Below are 18,888 nucleotides of genomic sequence, written 5' to 3'. Positions count from 1 at the left end.
GTTTATCTCCAGAAACAGATATACCTGTTTTTTCTGCACAGTTAACCTGAGGAACTATAGGCCAAGACATCCTCTTCTATGCTAGTAAGTGGGCTTTTGTGGTGTTGGTGAATTGTGTTTGTCCCCCTGCTTTTAGTTTTAATGCTACACCAACCTGCAGCTAAATGTAGTTTCACATTAATCTCACAGACATCAGAGTGTTATCGGTCTTTGCTTTTAATTCTCAAGAAGAAAGCAAACTTTCAAGCCGTTCTTATAAATACAGGCCTGGAGCTGGAAGCAGAGCAGTGGTACTTTAATATAAGGTGTTAGGGAAAAGAGATACACAGCACAGCTAGCCCTTAAATGTTCATTTAAATGTTACTGATTTTGAGTATTTTCTGAATCACTTCTGTTGGGACTGTCTCGCTGGCCAATCCTTAAAGACCGGGATGCATCGAGGAATTTTTGTGAGCCAAAACAGTACAACAGTGGATCCAGGCAGCTGTTCACTCCTATCAAAATCCAGGATGCATAATATGCTGTCTCCACCTTCAGGAGAACATAGCAATGTTGTGGGAAGTATTTCTTTAGAACCACTGCGATGGTTCGCATCACGTTCAGAGGCAGGAAGCACAGCCCGAATATGAGCAGACACATGCCGATCATCCTCTGAGACTTCTCCTTCACTCTCAGGCCTTTCGCTGTGCTGATGTTGAGGCGAGTTAAGGTGTTAGCCAGTCGGCCGTAGCAAACAGCCGACATGAGGAACGGGAAGAGAAAGCCAAAGATAAGAAGGATGAAGTTGATGAGAAAGTAGGAGTCAGTCAGGTTCTTCTGGTGGATGGAGAGGCATTGATTGTTGTTACTCAGAGGAAGCACGAAAGCGTAGATCAGAGACTGGATGAGAAGCGCACACCACACTCCTGCACACAGCTTCCTGACAAACTGCTTCTGTTTGATGCAGGAGCTTCTGTTGTAGTGCACCACGGCTGCATATCGATGGAAGCTGATGAGAGTGAGGAACACGGTGCTGCCGTAGATGTGAGAACTCAGCAAAGCGATCTTGACCTGGCACAGGAAGCGACCAAAGGGCCAATTGTTGCCCATCGCAAAGTACACCGCCATCATGGGAGTGACAGGGATAGCGATGGCGTCGCTGACGGCCAGGTGGAACTGCAAGGTGGTCCCAGCGGTCCAGCTGGGCATCCGACAGCAGAAGACCCAGAGGCTGAAGGTGTTGAGGAGGAAGCTGAGGAGGAAGACCAGGCACATGAGGCAGGGGATGGACACATGCTGGCTCTCACCAAGGCAAGATTCTGAGTCATCACTGCTGTTCCCATGCTGAGAGGAATCCACCTGAGGCTCCATCTTCTCACAGATCTTCTGGTTTCTGACACCTGTGGGAAAACAAAAAAAAAGGAATTGTATTCAATAGCAATAGACCACTTTCAAACAATTCCTTATGTGCTCCCTAGAGGTCTTCATTGGTCTAACCAGTCCAAATGACTCACCTGTTAATATTTTCTCAGATCCGTCTCTACAAATATATTTTTTAAAATATACATAGGGTTTAAAGATTGACCAGTCCACATCAGGTAAGTGGGAATGTATAACAAACCAGTCAATGGCTGGATTCTAGATTTACTGCTGTTTTCTTCCTACTCTGCTCAGTCTCTTTAGTCCTGTGAAACTCATTGACCTTTAGTAACGTTAGTCTTTGGTGGCATACAAGGAGAAAACAACATGTTCATAACCTCAGCAATGTGATCGACAGTCCTCGAACATCAAGTAGTGGGCCAGCTATGAAAGGAGGAAACCTTCACGAAAGTCTGCCTGTATATGCTTTGTAGAAAAGCAATTTAGTTCAACAGCAGAAAAACAAATCTCCCCTGGAGAGACAGCCTGGCGAAACTGTGCCAGGAATGCTAACATTAGCTAGCAGCAGCACAAGTAGATGTGAATATGAAACACTTTGTCCAGCTACAAGTCAGGGAGGTCTGACCCTGTATTGCTACCCTTTTACGACATTTAAGTGTAGTTGAGATTTATTGCTATAGTTATGGTTAATACATAACAAAGTTTTCAACAAATGCAGACCAGAGATCTATAGCAATTTAAGAAGGAGGTTGAAAAAGAACGGTGCGGTGGCCATAGTCCTCTGGGTGGGCGGCCGGCGTTCAATTCCAACCTGTGACACCTTTCCCGCATGTCATTCCCCCTCTCTCTCTCTCCTCAATTTTTTATTCTATCCACTGTCCTAGCTCTACATTAAAGCATAAAAAGCCACAAAATAAACCTGTCAAATGCAGAGCGAGTGACAATATAAAGTGATGTCTGACTGTCATGTGCAATTCAAATTAGACAATGTGACCTTCGTCAGGCAAACAGTTTGTTGAAGTGGGCGAGACATCTTAAATAGGAAGTGGCTACAAGCCTGCAACTAATCATCATTATGACATCAGCTCTGATTCTGGTTGAGAGCACATGCATCAAACAAACAAAAGTAATCTACTGAAATCCTAAGAGGCAATTCTTAATGACTTAATCAAGTCATAATCTCCAGTTCAGGGGACACTAAAAGGTCCCAAATAATAAATGATGATCCAAACACAAAATCAGAAATGTTGCAGTGGATTCAAATAGAGTAATATCATATGTCATTCTCAGTCATGTATAAGTCACCAAAAAACAACAACTGACCAACATGTCGAATCATATAGGTCTTTTATATAAAAAGATACAAAAGTGACCTTTTTATAGGTAGGCCTATATAATTATTATTTTACATAACAGCATGCTCATCACTTTCCCATTGGTGTGGAATCACAGACCTTCATCCATACAGCGTTTTCTCTTATAATTAAAAATTTCTGAAATATTTGCCTCTCTGGGTTAATAAACATTTAACTATACACGTTATTTTGCAAAACACAAAATGAGACGTACAGACCAGTTAAGATTTTTTTTTTTTCCCCTCCACTTTAGCCTTTTTTACATAGGACATCTGAAAAGAGATGGGAAATGTTGGGAAGAGAGAGCGGGGGACGACATTCTCCATCTTACATCAGTATGATCCAATGTGTAATGATACTCAATGTTATACCTATATTCACATCCTGCTGGGTACATCATACAGCATATAGTCTCACTTCCTGTTCTGATGTATTTGTTCTCGTTATGTCTATAAATACATACTGCAGGCTGTTTTTATTCTCATCAAGTATTTAATGGTTTTAGCCATATCTACATTCAGACTGCCAGTATGTATCAGCTGAAGAAAACCAAGTTCCACTGAACTTCAAAAAAGTTTTGACACAAATAAAGATAAAGTCAGATTAAATGTTTCATTGTTAGGTTGTTGAAGTGTAATGAACAGACTCTGAGTAATAAAAATATATTTTTTAGATTTGGTGACAGATACTCTTTAAAGAGTGTGTGCTCGAATGTCTAAAAGTGCACACTAAAAGTGTTTAGTTAAATCAAGATCTATTGTGAAGGTACATAAGATATGGTTCACATCATGTACAATCTATTTTAACCAGTCAGGGAGTCTCTGTGGCCTGTAATCAACTGTGTTTGTGGTGTTGTCTATAGGAGCCAGAGACACCACACTCTTCAGCTCAAGTCAGACACTTCAACGCACCAGCATTTCCCTTTTTTTGTGTGTTCATGTGTTTAAAACACTCTAGTGGCTTCTTTCCCGCATGTCATTCCCAAATTCTCTTGCTCCATGATTTCCGACGCTTTACACTGTCCTACCTCTTCAGTAAAGTCACAAAAAGCCCAAAAAGAAATCTTAAAAGTTGCATACAAGAGCTTTAAAGTTACCATCAGTTTGAACGTCCCTGTAGTTTTAACCAAGCAGCAACCTCTAGTGTTGACAAATGAAGCCAACGTGCAAGTGCAAAAAAAAACTGCAGTCCCTTGGGTGTCCAGTTGAGGCTGGCTCAGAGAGCAGAACGGGGCGAAGACGGACTAAAAGAGGGGCCCCTCACCATCACTTTCATTATTGGAAAGCCCAAAACAGCATATAATTTCTATGCCCTCCAGCAGAATTTGAAATACTTAATTCTGTTAACTTGCTGCAGTTATGCAACTTTATACAGCTACATCAAGGCTGCAGCTACAAATAAAATGTGAGCATGGAAAAGAGAGATGGAAGGTAAGAACATTTTTGTTTTCTTGTGCTGTTGTTTACAGTGATTAGAAAAGCATGAACAACATTGAATACGATTTCCCGATTAAGCAGGAATACAACAATAATGACTTCATATTGCAGCCCAGGCTTTCCAATAAGACCACCCCTTTTGTCTAAACTGTTATGGGTTGTGTTGTCTGTGTGTGTGTCCCCTCCCTCTCTGAGTTCCAGGACAGGTTGGTGCTCCGCCCATCTCTTGGGGAGACTGATGGAGAAGTGGAATCACCTGTGTACGTATGCAGCCGATGAATAAAAGGCACGGGGTGCAGGCTGCAGAGGGGAGGAAGGAAGACAGCGTCATATCCGTGTGACGCAGGCTGCTGGCGTGCCAGGTCGTCTCCGTTACAGTTGTTCATAGATTCGTGTACCCTTTGTGGGTGCACCTAAAGCTGGTCATTTCTTGTGTGTTTCCTGTACCATTAAACACAGCGATTATTATTTTGAAACCGAACTCTGGTCTCCACCTTGATTCCTGGTAAATATAAATTTGTTGTTCCCCGCATCCCCTAGAACTACGGGGAACGTAACATAAACCTTGGCTTTCTCTTTTTCTCTCACACCTCCCAAACCTTTAAAGAAACATGACCTGAAACGTGAAACTAGTTTTTGTGGAGGAACTAAGAGAAGTACTTGTGGTTTCAAATGCAGGGCATGAATTTAGACACGCATCTCTTTACCTCACTCATGCTTGGTGAGATTTCCTGCCACTTAAACGCAGCTCAAGTGTTTCCCACAGAATGGACTGCAAATCTTTTGGGGACTTTTGTCCACTGAACACATTTTAGAAAATGTTTTAGCTGAATAGCTTTATTATTCTACTCAATGTTTTTTTTTTTTTTTTTTAAACATTGTTTTTATTTACATTAAATTGAACAATCCGGGGACTGATTCAACTACAGTGTACAAACATACAACCACACAGTGGCCAAACAGCCTCCACCCCACCCCAAAACTTTCTCCCCCTCCCCTGTGGCCGTTCTTTATTTTCTTTTAAACATGGACAAAAACAGCTCAAGTATTACTTATAGTAATAAAAATAAGCAAAAATCATAAATATTCATGAGGAAATTAATATCAATCAAAAAAAAGTTAAGGCAAAAGAGCCAACACAAGAACGTGACGCTCATAAAAAGTGTAAGTGTTTTCTACTTAATTCACATGATTTAGTTTAATCACAAACTAATTTAATCTGCTGACTGCATTTATCAAGAGGTAAAAAAAAGAGAAAGAAGGTTTAATCCTCTAGTTAATGGTGCCAATCTCTATAAAATTGAATAAAAGCTCAAATGAGTGCTAGTATACCTTCGGATCACATCTAGATTAACATCTTTATGTGAGAATCACTGAGTATGGTAACACAATACCTTCAAACATTTTCAATAATTCAAGTTTCCTTTAACTCCAAACGGTATCATCAAGATCAGTATTTGAGGTTTGCATATCTTTTGTATATCTCAGCTAAAATGTTATTAAATAAAAGTATAGTTTGACGATGGAGAAGACTTAGAGAAGTTATTCTTACCAGCAGTGTTGAAGCTGTTGTGAAAATGTTAAAACGCAGACCGACTGTTCCTGTTTAACACTTTCTGCCTGTGTGGCTGCAAGAGGACGAACAGTGTGGTCTGTAGGAAGCAGATCAGTGGCAGGTGACATAATTTAAACAGAGTAGATGAAGTGTTGTAGAAGTGAAACTGCGTTTTGTCATTTTTTTTTATGAAACACAGCAACACCAATTAGTTTTTTTTCTGAATACGCATTTATTTACATTTCTGTTGAACTACTGATAACTCAAAAATAACACTGTTCCAATATTCAATGCAAAGGTTCATGAAGAAATCTAGATGACTGCTGGTCTATACAGTCAGAGCTGGAAAGAGGAACATCAAAAGATGTGATATAGAAAAAAAAAAACAGCTTCATACAACAAAACATACAGTACAAAAAAATGTCCGGTGTTTTTTCTTTTTTTTTTTTGTTGAGAAATGCACGAGCCAGCTGTTGGCTGTCTTTACAGTCACTGCTGATGTCTCAGAGAGGCGTGGTCGGGGTGGAGGCAGTGGTGGGGACGGTCACTGGGTGCAGTCCCAGATCAAGGGATGGGGTTTCCTCCGGGGGTGGAGGGCTCTTCTTTTGGGCCTCCAGCTTCTCTGTCAGCTGGGTGTACAGCTCCTTCACCGGCTCGCTGCTCTGTGGTCACCAGGAACACAATCACAGAATCAGAGTCAGAACATACAACACAGAAAAAAAAGTCTCCAGACACCGATGTTTGTGCAAAATGCTCGATCTCTCAGGTTGCTTACAGTTTGGACTTCAAGGATTTGGATTCAGATTCCGCTTATAGACTCTGGTTCTTAACAGCTCTCACTTCAGTTCATTTAGGGGCGGGGCCAACGCTCTCAACTTTTTGTGCAGCACATTCTAGTGATGGGCATTTTCAGTCATTTCAATTACCTCACGACCAAGTAATCGGACCCAATTAAAAAACAAGTCCAACATGGTGCTCTCTTATGTTTTCGTCCGCGTGTCTCTCATCAGCGCTGTGTTTCTGACAGCACTCTTCAAATCCCACTTCTGAATGAAATGACGGGTGATGGTAACGTACGACTCTGCAGTGAGAACTTTCTCTTTTCTGCTGCGCTTTCCTCATACCTCTTTTCCACTCTCGTAGCTGCTGTTCACCATGATGGTGGCTTGTACTCTGGCCATAGATACACCATCAGAAAAACTTAACAGGGGCATATCTCCAGTCAACATTTTCATTTCTAGCAGGCTAATCTTCTCCACTCTGGTATCATCACAGGGACGTGCTAACAGGGGCTAGCACATGAGGTGATGTGAAAGTGCCTGTGATCGGTCTCCTCTGGTTTCACTTTGTGCTTTAAATGCATGTGGTTAACCAAACTACTATCTCTAAGATATGCAGGTTTACCGCCACATATGTTGCGCTGCATGTTATCGCTGTCTTTCTTGTGAAAGTATGATGTCAGTTTTTCTGCTCAAGGCTGACACGGTGCATGTAACGCTACCTGAGTGAGAACTATCAAAGTCTAAAACAACATGTGTCCAGGTGAGGAAGTACCGAAATGTGAATAAAGATGTCAACAATAAATACACAGACCACAGGAGACTTCTTTTTTTAACCTATGAACCTAATTTTACCCTCAGTGTAAATAAAACAGTTGTTTAAACTCACAAATGTTAGTTAGGCTGCATTAAAGTTGAAAGGATTAGTTGAGATGTTTGTGTTCATCCAAAACTTCCAAAACATCCATCTTTTTTGATTCCCATACCCATCCCTCGCACATTCATTTTTCCAGAAAAAGTCTCTAATTAAGTAGAAATGTAACACTATCTCCCTGAAAAGATGTCAAGGCCCTTTGGCACATTAACTTCCTTCTGTTGCTATAACATACATAAAATAAACATCCAGGAATCGATGCATGTGATCATTTCCAGATTTGACTCCTCTGAGCTTCCTCTTTCCTGAGATTTGTCTGAATGCTGCACAAGACAAACCTCCAATATCTGAACCCCAAATTATGTCAAAGCTGTCTTCTATATTTGGGAGTCACTGCAGCCACTCTGGCAAAAAAGGCACAGAGGAAATAATTCAATTTACAAAAATACCACAAATTACCCCTTATCCCTGAGGTGCTGATTCACATAGGTATGTTACTATCACATTACCCCTGTGATGGTAAAACACAGGAAATAAACAGGAAATGTATTTACAAATTGTGCTGTATTTGGCACATAGACGGTCCTGCTGTAATATTAGTCCCATACAAATGAGCTTCTCTGTGATTTGGGGTCATGGTTTCTTGTAGGGTGCCCTTTTTTCAGCCTTATTCAAAGTTAAGAGTTATAGAGGCTGTGCAGATATTTATAAAAACAATATAGCATGAAAACAGAGTCACAGAAAGAGCAACCTCGGACTCATCGGAAGTATACAATTTAAAAGTGGCTGGTTTCACGACAGCTTATGAAGGTGTAACAATGTTGACCTGGCTGAACAGTGATCATGTGGCAGGTTACTGACAGTGACATATGGAAGCGTTGACATCGTAAATGGGAAATAGTATCAGTAAATGTAAGTGATATGAAGACTCTTTGTTCTCTACAGACATACACACATGGAGTGAGTTATTTCCTCTTCTTGATTCAACCAATCACAACAACTACGGCCTTCTTTAAAGCTCACGCTGAGAGTAGAAATGAAGCCAACCTGTTTTGGAGGTTCGAGGGTTTTCAGCAGAGTTTCCACGTAGGATGGCAGCACTTTGTGGTGTAGATGCAGCAACATGCGCAGGGTGTGTCTGTGGACGTTCTCTTTACTGAAAGATATTCAGACAGGAACACAAAGAGTCAGGACACATGGTGGGAATCATTTTTATAGACAACAACATTCCAGCTCAGACTGATTTATTCACAAAGACTGAGTGCATGCAGATTTGATCTTCTACTTTCAGCCCACCTGGAATAAGAAGTCAGAAGGAAGCCATCGAAGACAACAGAACAGAACTCTTCTGATCCGAACTCGTCAGAGAGCAGCGTGAGGTGTCCAGTCAGCAGGTGCAGGAAGATGTCTCCAAAGGCCATGTCGTTGTACGTCTCCACTGTGGGGGAGCAGCAGATACAGCTCTTATTCTGACAACCTTTACATGGATGTGTTCAGTTCTTTTAAACTACTTATGTTTGGGTGTTTTTAAGCACAGGTGGCCCAGGAAGTAACTGACCACGCCGTGGATATTATGAAACATTCAAACTGTTACCTGTAAGTGTTTACAGTCTCAGGCAGAAACTCAGTTTAAGGTGTTTATGTGTTGACGGGGAAAACAGAGTTTTGGGCTTGTATTGTCGCACTGTGTGCTGATTTCTTCTTTCTTCTTTCATTCTGTGACGCTGTCACTGTTTGTTTACATGAGATTAGAGCGATGGCAGACATAACCAAACTAGCGCTGGTGTTAACGTTGCTAACTGGACTTTTCACATGTTTACACATCCATACACAGACACTCTCCCACTATGTTGACGAGCAGAGACGTCTGAATGGACAAATTTGTAAATGAAATGGTCATTGCAGAGGAATGGCGAGAACATTTAAGCATGTCAATGACATCGTTTTTGACTAACAGGGACTTAAGTGTTTTCAGGTGGACGGAGATGTTTTTTTAGAACTGAACGTGTTTCCTCTTTGAAACATGAGGAGGAAAACCTCAGATTAAAAGAAATACCTGCCTACGTGTGGACTAGGCCTGAGTGCTGCCCAATACACATGGAATTAATCATTCAAAGCATTTTTTAGAATAATATAATAAATATGTAAACAATAACAACCTTCGTTGGAAGCAGTAACAAACTTGAAAATGAAAAAAGTAAAAGCTTCGAAAGAAACGGACACATCGGTTTGCTCAAAAAGATTCCCTGTTAGACTCAAGAAAAAAAGATGTTAAAATTAAAAACAACACTGTAATGTTGTTTCTAAGAGTAGCTTCAAATGCTTCATATGTCTATAATCTGCACAACTCTGGAGGTTCATCAGCAGCAGCCGAGATGCTGGGGATCCTGTCTCAGTCCAACTTTCAGTCAACCTAAAGACAGGCTGAGAGCTGGAGCTGAGGCGGGTTTTAAGCCTCTTGAAATATCGTTACATCACGCCCACCTGTCAATCAGGTCAGCTACGCGCCTAACTATGGATAACACGTATCCTCTATATAATCAAAACGGTTGCGTTATAAAAAGATTCACCTCCGGTGTGGTGTGTGCACATGTGGATTAAAAATAATCAGACCAAAACTGTTTTATGTACCAGGCTGTTGCTGCTTGCATTTAACGCGCCACAAGGGATACGGATGCCCGAGTGTGGTGAGATCTTACTTCCTCAACAGAAAAAGGGGGGGGGGGGGGGGGGAGCTTACTCACCGAGGGCGGGCAGTAGTCTCTGTAAGGCATTCTTGTTCCTCTGTTTGGCAATGTGGAGGACGTAGTACAGACCCATCTCACAGGCCACCCTGTTCTCCTGCAGGTACCTGAGGAGGAGGAACATGGACCGTCACATCACTGACAGATACAGAGAAAACACCATTTATTGAACAAACACTGAAGAGATGAAGTATGGCTGACACATGTTGCCATGTTTCTATGAATCTGTAGCCCTGATGTATTAAAGGCTTTTTAAGCATACCCCTCTGAGTGCCTCAGACCTCTACAAAGTAGGATCCCCGCACTGAAGAGCACCAGAGGGACTCATTCCTTTCAACAATTTTAAAAACATTTTTCAAGCACTCCATGCATCTCCTTTTTGACTGAAGAGTTTTATATAATTCACGTGTGGAGAACTTTTCACTGATGAGGTTTTTAAAAGCTGCTAATTTTAGACCTTACGGCTGCCTTTAACTCGTGCTAAAACACATATAAGTCATTTTAATGAAAGTTGGTGTATAACACGGCATTATAGGGTTGTGAGCATGTCACCATTTAGGATGTGAGAATAGAAACACTCTAGGCCTGCACGATATGTGAAAAAAATGGGATGTGATGTGGGATTAAATTGTTCAATTTTGTGATAACAATCTGAACTGAAATAAATAAACAAAAGTGAAGTGAGTGCAAATTATTTATAACTCACATTGACTATTTGCTCTTGATTTTTATTTGAAACAATGCCTTTGTTTGCTACATGTTTGTCCCGAGTCCAAAATAAATCGACAAATCAGAGCAAAGCATGTTCATCATGAAGGGACAATGTACACATGCTGATTGAGAAAGCACTGCTTGTTTACATAACCTATCTTTTTTTGCCACTTCTTTTATGCTGACTCTACATATTAAATTAGAAAACAACGTAAAAATAGGAAATGAGAAATGAGAAAATATTGTACAGTACAAACAATTAGTAAACAAGTTAAATCAGGCTATTAAAAAAACTTAAAGAGTGAGAGTAAATGTGACATGTGTGCACATGAATGCACATGTTTAAGTGAGCAAGTGTAGCAGATCTTTAGATAATGTATGTGCTAATAATAATGTACTGCATGTGTGTCGTGTCAGCCTCTCTCTCTTTGCGGGGCTTCGTTCACCTGTTGAAGGCGTCCGGCAGGGTGGTGGGGTATGACTGTGAACTCTTCTCCTCACTGGGAAGCTTCTGCTCAACGGTGAAGGTGTGATCATCCACGACCACTGACATCATGGCGGGCAGGAAACGCGTCACCACCTCCAGATCCTAAAAAGCATGCACACCAAAAGACAGGTTTACTGCATTAATCTTCATCTGGCTTCTACTTAGAGCAGGACGACAACTATAACCATCATGATCTGAAGGGCGGAGACATTTGAGGTGACTTGATGTACTTACCAAACGAGGCTCTTTAAACACCTGGCTGTCAATCATGTCCCACGCTCCCTGACCCAGTGAGAGCATCCTGAGCAGCAGCATCAGGTCCGGACTGTCCTGCTCACAAACACAACAACTATTGTATACTCTGGTGATACGATGAAAGTGTGTGAGGGAACTCTTTGTGAAGACTCATTTTGGTAAGCTGGTGCACCTTTAAAACTAAATGTAGCTGTCATTCTGTAAACAAGCACTCCAGTAACACACAACAGCCTGATTCAATAATGCATGGCAGTCCTCTTTCATCCAGACACAACCGTATAATTATAAATAACTGAATAATTTCTCTTTATGTTTAAGGTATCTTTGGAGGTCATTATGGAAGACCTCATATTCCTCTGTTGTTATTAAGGTTGTCAAAATGTCAGATTCTTATACTACTATTCTTATACTTTTTTGATGCCAGGCTTTTAAAACTCAAACAATCTCAGTTGTTAATGACCAATTCTGTAGTATCAAATATAACAGAAACTTAAAAATCTGACATGAACCTCTCATGTCCAACAAACATTGCTATGTAATCTAATTAGTTTGTAAAATTGCAAATCTCACAATAGCCTTCAGATCTTCAGTCACATTTTAACCTAAAGCTTCTGCAGGAAAGACAAAAAGCAGCAGTGGTCTGCTCAAATTCACAGTTCTGAAAGCAATGAGGACATTCCTGAAGTCCTTTTTGCATTAAAGTTACGTTACTGTCTCTTTAAAAACGCACAGAGAGCAGAGGAGGACAAACTGTTTGAATAGCTCATCAGCTTTGTTCAGGTACAAAAACGTTGATGTATTTGTCTAATGTTGACAATGTGCAGGAGTTTGATTTTTGTTCATTAAGGACAAGAAATGACCCAATCTTGGGTGCCTAGGACTTCTAGTTTTGTCGCCGTGGTTACGAAACAGGCATTGATATCGTTAGATTTCTACTTGTATTATATCAAAGTTTAACATTCTTGTATTCTGACAACCTTAGCTGTTGTAGAAATGACAGGTGACCAAAGAGTGACACATCACTTAAGACCTGCTACTCAGCAAAGCATCTTGCCTCATCACTGCCCCCCCCCCCCCCCCCCCCCCCGCTCACCCTGGGTAAACTGTCCTGACTCAGCAGCTCCTGCAGGTTCCTCACGATACTCAGGACCAGGGTGTTACAAGCAAACGGGTCACACAGGATCATGGAGAGGTCCCTGAAAAACACACGGTAAGTTCACAGTAATCCAATCAGCCGAGGGGTACACCATGACGCCATATTGGAAGGTAATCCTGCTCTGTTGAGACAAAAGTCTGAGTTTTCCCCATCATGAAGCTGGTTCTCTTTTAACCTGGATAGATCACCATGGTAACTGACTCATTACCTGATCGGTTATGTTCAAAATTACGGCTTTAAAGCTGCTGTAAGAGGTCGTCATTTTTATTCATTATTACCTGGAAATGTTCTCCACTGGCGTTACAGATCTTTATCTTTTTTAATTTTTTTCTAATTTAGTTTTGGGCTTTTTGCCTTCATTTGATAGGACAGTGGATAGAGTAGGACGAGTCGGGAGTGACACGCGGGAAAGGAGCCACAGGCTGGTCTTGAACCCGGGCTGCCTGCTTGGAGGACTATAGCCTCCTAAATGGGGCGTGACCTAAACACTGGGCCATCTGCCCCCCTCAGATCTTCAGTTTAAGGAAGAAGTTTATGGATGTTTATTTTTAACGTCATGGCCGAAGCGCTACAACACAATGTTGTGTTTTCCCTCTCCTCTTGTTTTCACCTGCTTCTCTCAGGTCGAAGTCACACTAGCTGGCTTCCTCTAAGAAAATCTCAGTCTCTTGATTCCCTTCATGGTATACCCTTCAAGCTCGTTTCATAAACTCAAGCAATCCTTTTTTTTTTTTTTTTTTGTTACCCTAAGACTTGCTCTTGTCCTTTCTTCACTCCATCCAGGAAACCCTGCAGCTCTCTGGCTCGCTTGCCGTCCACAAACTTCTCCCGTATGCAGGCGTCTAAACACCAAGTGAACTGTGGAAACGCACAACAAAAACCCAACAGAGAGAACGTGAGTCACTAAAATAAAACACACAGGAAAACACAAAGTCTCCTCAGAGATACAATAATCACAGTCCTACATCACTGTTACCTCACCTTATGACACGGGTCCACAGAGCAGATCTCACTGATGTCCAGGTCATGAAGCGACATCAGCAGCTCCGCCCTCAGCGTGCAGTAGTGCACGTTTCTCGTTCTCAGGAAGAGTGTTCGTAAAAACTGCAGCACCATGTCGTACAGCTTCACGTTCTTTCCTATCATCTGCGTCAGCTTTAGAACCACCTAGAAACCACAGCAAAAGCTAAAAAAAAAAAACCCATCTCCTCACACGGGTTTCCAAGCCTCAAACCTCCTTGTTAAGTGTTTCTGAAAAACACCTGACGTGCAGACGGCGACTCACCTCTCCTTGGCGCCGTGTTTTGGGAGACGGGCTGAAGAAATTGTGCAGGATGGAGAGGTCGCTGCTGAACAGAGCTGCTTCCTTCTCCACGATGTACTGCTTCAGGAGGGGAGACACTTCATCCCCAAACAGAGCCTGGTTATCCTGCCAGATCTGCCTCTTCACCTCCACTGCACACACCTTGTACAGCTCTTTGTCAGCCATCACCATCTTCAGTTTCTTCTCTGGTACCTGCAGGAGGGAGCATGTGGTAAACATGAGCTGCTCCACACTATATCTCATGACAGTGCTGGCTCCCAGAGGTTACTCTTTATATACCATGAAAGCAAATCACAAACAGTTTCCAAAAGTTCATGGAAAGATGGTTTCATGTTCTCCCTGTGCATGAGTTTCCTCCGGGTGATCCCGCGACCGAAAACGGGAAAAGCGGCAAAGATAATGGATGGATGGAAGACACTAAATTAAATTTATTCTGGTAACATTACACATTACATTTATTAAACTAAACAGTTCAGTTATCTAGACTCACAGTGGTAACATTAAATGATTGGTGAACAAGGTGCAGCAGGGCTCTTATATCAGGGGTCAGTAGGAGAGTGAGCTGGTTCTAAAAAGCCTTTATGAAGGTTTTAATGGAGAATAACACTGTTCAGGAACAGTGCTGCTTATACTTCAGACTCTACTAAAGTACATTTCTATTTTCACTCTTTAGTGACCGAAATAAGCGTTTACAACACTTGCCTTGGGTAGATGTTTGAGCACCTGCATCACCACCGGCTGGATGGACGGCATTTTGACGAGAGGAAAGCTTTTCTCCAGCAGCTCCTCCAGCTTCCCGTATCTGTAACAAGAATGAAATGAAACAAAGAACCAATAGCAACACGTGTATTCTCCTCAGATAACACTTCTGAAGTCAAAGACGCCCGGTGACACACCTGTCTTCTTCTTTTCCCTCCGCGATGGTGGCGACTCGCTCCATCAGCTTGTCTCGGAGCTCGTCGAAGACGGACTGATGGAACTCCAGGCGAGGCGTCCCATGGAGGTCGAGGAAGGGGAGAGCAGACTGGAGGGTCGGCAGCAGGATCCCATTTTCCATCTGCAAGTTATGCGACGTATCAAAGACTCAGGGAGGTGTGATCTCTTTAATGGCGCTAGCAGCTAGCTCCACTGAGTGGGGCGCAGTCGAGAAGCTGGTCTCAATGTTAACAGCCATTTAACACGCAGAGAAACAAAAAGCCAAATGCGTCCTTCTAGTGATGTAACAGCCTAATCAACTAAAGTTGATGCAAAAGGAACATATCTGGTCTCACATATCCTGAAGGTGTCATGTCTGCCAGAGGTGCACAAGTAAGAAGAATTTCATTCAGTGACATATAAGCAAGATCAGAGAAGAAAACAGAGTGAAAGAAAAATTGGATGATGTATTAATGAAAAAGTGCATCTGAAATTCTGTGATTCTTTAAGTCTGTTGGCATGTTCTTTACTTAAAGGCAGGATTGGTCATTTTCAGAAACTTGCATAATTTTGAAAGTAGCATTCCCTCAGTGGTCCGTCTGCACACAGCCCCTCCCCTCTGTGCTCCCTCAAAAGCCATTGGTCTAGAAGCTGACCTCAGCTCATGCTTTGAGTGTGGGCTAGGGCACACAAGGGGAAGAGAACAAGCAGGGAGACAGGGAGGTTCATGATTGGTTCATCAGATTGGTACCTCGTGGCAGACATTGGTTGAAGTTTTTACAGGATTAGAAACTGATGCATATGACAGATTTTCTTTGATCCTTTTTCAGAGAACATGAGTTATTAATATCTGTCAGGACCTAAAGACAATTTACACCAACATCTTAAAAAGTGTATCTGGAGCAGATGACCAACCCTGCCTTTAAACTTCACTTTGACACCTGGAGGCAATGTGATGAATTACAGCTTGATCCTTGACATGTTTCCAGCACATCTCTTATTATCGTGTGGCTTCATAAAGAAAGACCTCACATGCCCGTCCAGCTCACATCAAGTGACATCAGAATCAGAATCAGCTTTAGTGACCATCAGTTCGGTAACTTTGCTCTCAATGTAGAAAAGAATAACATTAAATATAAACATCATATAAGCAAAAAAAAAGAGACTAATATATACAAAGCAAAATAAGATAATAGTGCAAAAATGCTGAGATGAATATATGCTATTATGTAATAGATGATTAATTTACTTGAGGTAGAGTTCTTACAGTATGTACATAAGCAGTATGCATATATTGATGAGGACATTATTACAGTATTTACATGATTAAAATATTGAACATTTGTTTTTAAAAGTCTTATGTACACTCACAGTGGGTTCAGGGTTAGCGATGTTACATGATGCATAAGAGAAAATAAGAGAGAATAAGGGAGAATAAGGGAGAATAACAGAGAATAAGGGAGAATAAGAGAGAATAAGAGAATAAGAGAGAATAAGGGAGAATAAGAGAGAATAAGGGAGAATAAGAGAATAAGAGAGAATAAGGGAGAATAAGAGAATAAGAGAGAATAAGGGAGAATAAGAGAGAATAAGGGAGAATAAGAGAATAAGAGAGAATAAGGGAGAATAAGAGAGAATAAGGGAGAATAAGAGAATAAGAGAGAATAAGGGAGAATAAGGGAGAATAAGGGAGAATAAGGGAGAATAAGAGAATAAGAGAATAAGGGAGAATAAGGGAGAATAAGAGAATAAGAGAATAAGGGAGAATAAGGGAGAATAAGAGAGAATAAGGGAGAATAAGGGAGAATAAGAGAATAAGAGAGAATAAGGGAGAATAAGAGAGAATAAGGGAGAATAAGAGAATAAGAGAGAATAAGGGAGAATAAGAGAATAAGAGAGAATAAGGGAGAATAAGAGAGAATAAGGGAGAATAAGAGAATAAGAGAGAATAAGGGAGAATAAGAGAGAATAAGGGAGAATAAGAGAATAAGAGAGAATAAGGGAGAATAAGAGAGAATAAGGGAGAATAAGGGAGAATAAGGGAGAATAAGAGAATAAGAGAGAATAAGAGAGAATAAGGGAGAATAAGAGAGAATAAGGGAGAATAAGAGAGAATAAGAGAGAATAAGGGAGAATAAGAGAGAATAAGGGAGAATAAGAGAATAAGAGAGAATAAGGGAGAATAAGAGAGAATAAGGGAGAATAAGGGAGAATAAGGGAGAATAAGAGAATAAGAGAGAATAAGAGAGAATAAGGGAGAATAAGGGAGAATAAGAGAGAATAAGGGAGAATAAGAGAGAATAAGGGAGAATAAGAGAGAATAAGAGAGAATAAGAGAGAATAAGAGAGAATAAGAGAGCTCTAGATGTAGCTGCTCATTGCAGAGGAGGTGGAGTAAATGCTTATTTGCAACGACTTAGGTCGGGTGAATGTGACATATATTTTAGGTAATAGTATTGTGGGCTTGACTCCCACTGTGCAGAAATAAAAAGAGTGACGTGAGATGAATCGACTTTTCTTTTTTTTCTTATTTGACAAAACTGTTCTTGACTTAGTTTAATTTAAGAGACATAATGTGCTGTTAGAAAAGTTACATCACAATAATATTGGGTCGTGATTCAAGTATCGTGATAACGTCGTATCGTGGGGCCTCTAGTCATATCTTAAAGTAGAAAAATATTATATAATTTTCTCTCAATTGAACAGTTTAGTCAGCCCATGTTTTAAATAAATAAACCTCTCTACATCTAAACAAAATATGTGAAGACACAAGCTTTGGTAATTAAGTGACAAATATTTTCAAGTTCATTACAACTAAAAACACAACTTCTTTCCATATCTCTGAATGTTGCAATTATCTGATGTATTGGATAAAGTTGTCTGTAATCTGTATAGTTTTCTGTCTCGTTATATGTGCGGTCACTTTATCTCAATAATAATAATAATAACTACTGTATACATTGTACAGGTATATAAATATAGACACTATAACACCACAGACTTCTCAGTAGACGTGGTGGTGTGAGGGTGTGAGGGTCTGACCTGGAACTGGTCGATAGCCTTCAGAGGCTCTGTGCAGTTTGTGAGAGTTTCTTTCAGGTCCTCTCCGTTAGAGATCCCGAGCTCCGGAAGCCCCGCGAACATCTTCTGTTCCCCTTTAATCATTAATTTAACAGATAAAATGATGCGTGAAAATCTGTTTCCACCGTGTAAAGTTAAAGCTGTAAAGAGAATCACTTCCTACAAAACAAAACACACTTTGCTTTTTCTCTGTCAAAGCAGATTTCCGCTGGTCCGACTTTGTAAACAGTCCGTCACAAACACCAGCGACGACTCAGGTTCCGCCTTCTTCTTCTTTGTGTTGTTTTTTTTGTTTGTTTTTTTTGGCGGATTGCTTTCCCAATTTTAAAGTGCATATCGCCACCTGCTGTCACCTGAGTTATTAGAGGGGGTCCTGTTTTATAATAATGACCATCAATACACAACAAAATAATGATAAGAGAAGAAAACAATCAAATAAATAAAAACTATGTATCTATGTTTTATCAATTTCATAAACTAAATGTAGGCTAAAAATACATAATTATACTGTACATGCACACTTTCTATCATCATCATCATTGTGGTTTGGGTAAGAGAGGGGGGTGTAGGGGTCTGAAAAGGCAGTCTAAATGGGGCTAAAACTGACAGACTTATGAGTCCATTAGAAAACGTCTAAATTAAGGGGAAAATAAACTGACTTTCAACACTTGCTGAATGTTCAACTCTGTTCTCTACGTTTGACTTCATTATAAAAATATATTGATATGGATAGATATATAGAATATACAAATAAATCCTTTCATTTCTGTTTTCATTTGTTTCTTTTGCCTTCCCGTACAGCCACTGTGTCCCCTTAAACAAAGACCTGAACTTTAAATTAGTCACTGAAGCGGAGT

At 40.8% G+C, this 18,888-nt stretch overlaps 2 protein-coding genes across 2 annotated transcripts; both read right to left on the bottom strand.

The window, feature by feature from the left end:
- Positions 1–198: 198 nt before the first annotated feature.
- On the bottom strand, positions 199–5,812 carry LOC109989404 (P2Y purinoceptor 4). The gene is made up of 2 exons (XM_020641131.3): positions 5,703–5,812; positions 199–1,379 (listed from the first exon to the last, which is right to left on the bottom strand). The coding sequence occupies exon 2, from the start codon at positions 1,348–1,350 to the stop codon at positions 361–363; it is 990 nt and encodes a 329-aa protein (XP_020496787.1). The 5' UTR covers positions 1,351–1,379; positions 5,703–5,812; the 3' UTR covers positions 199–360.
- A 101-nt stretch (positions 5,813–5,913) lies between these two features.
- On the bottom strand, positions 5,914–18,252 carry nelfb (negative elongation factor complex member B). The gene is made up of 13 exons (XM_020641129.3): positions 17,993–18,252; positions 14,932–15,092; positions 14,738–14,837; positions 13,997–14,227; positions 13,693–13,878; positions 13,457–13,569; positions 12,649–12,751; positions 11,535–11,630; positions 11,260–11,402; positions 10,103–10,209; positions 8,655–8,796; positions 8,406–8,514; positions 5,914–6,367 (listed from the first exon to the last, which is right to left on the bottom strand). The coding sequence occupies exons 1-13, from the start codon at positions 18,113–18,115 to the stop codon at positions 6,209–6,211; spliced, it is 1,773 nt and encodes a 590-aa protein (XP_020496785.1). The 5' UTR covers positions 18,116–18,252; the 3' UTR covers positions 5,914–6,208.
- Between the last annotated feature and the right edge of the window lie 636 nt (positions 18,253–18,888).

Source organism: Labrus bergylta, chromosome 2 (genome assembly GCF_963930695.1).
Source record: "Labrus bergylta chromosome 2, fLabBer1.1, whole genome shotgun sequence".
NCBI classification, from domain to species: domain Eukaryota; kingdom Metazoa; phylum Chordata; class Actinopteri; order Labriformes; family Labridae; genus Labrus; species Labrus bergylta.
This window is presented reverse-complemented; position numbering and strand designations above follow the sequence as displayed.

What these genes read in the sequence shown, in the direction of transcription:
- LOC109989404 (XM_020641131.3), bottom strand. Translation starts at nt 1,350, where the DNA reads ATGGAGCCTCAGGTGGATTCCTCTCAGCATGGGAACAGCAGTGATGAC.
- nelfb (XM_020641129.3), bottom strand. Translation starts at nt 18,115, where the DNA reads ATGATTAAAGGGGAACAGAAGATGTTCGCGGGGCTTCCGGAGCTCGGG. An exon ending in AAACACGGCGCCAAGGAGAG is followed by an intron (nt 13,879 to 13,996) that starts GTGAGTCGCCGT and finishes TGTGGTTTCTAG; the next exon opens with GTGGTTCTAAAGCTGACGCA. An exon ending in GGACAAGAGCAAGTCTTAGG is followed by an intron (nt 12,752 to 13,456) that starts GTAACAAAAAAA and finishes TGTGTTTTTCAG; the next exon opens with GGACCTCTCCATGATCCTGT.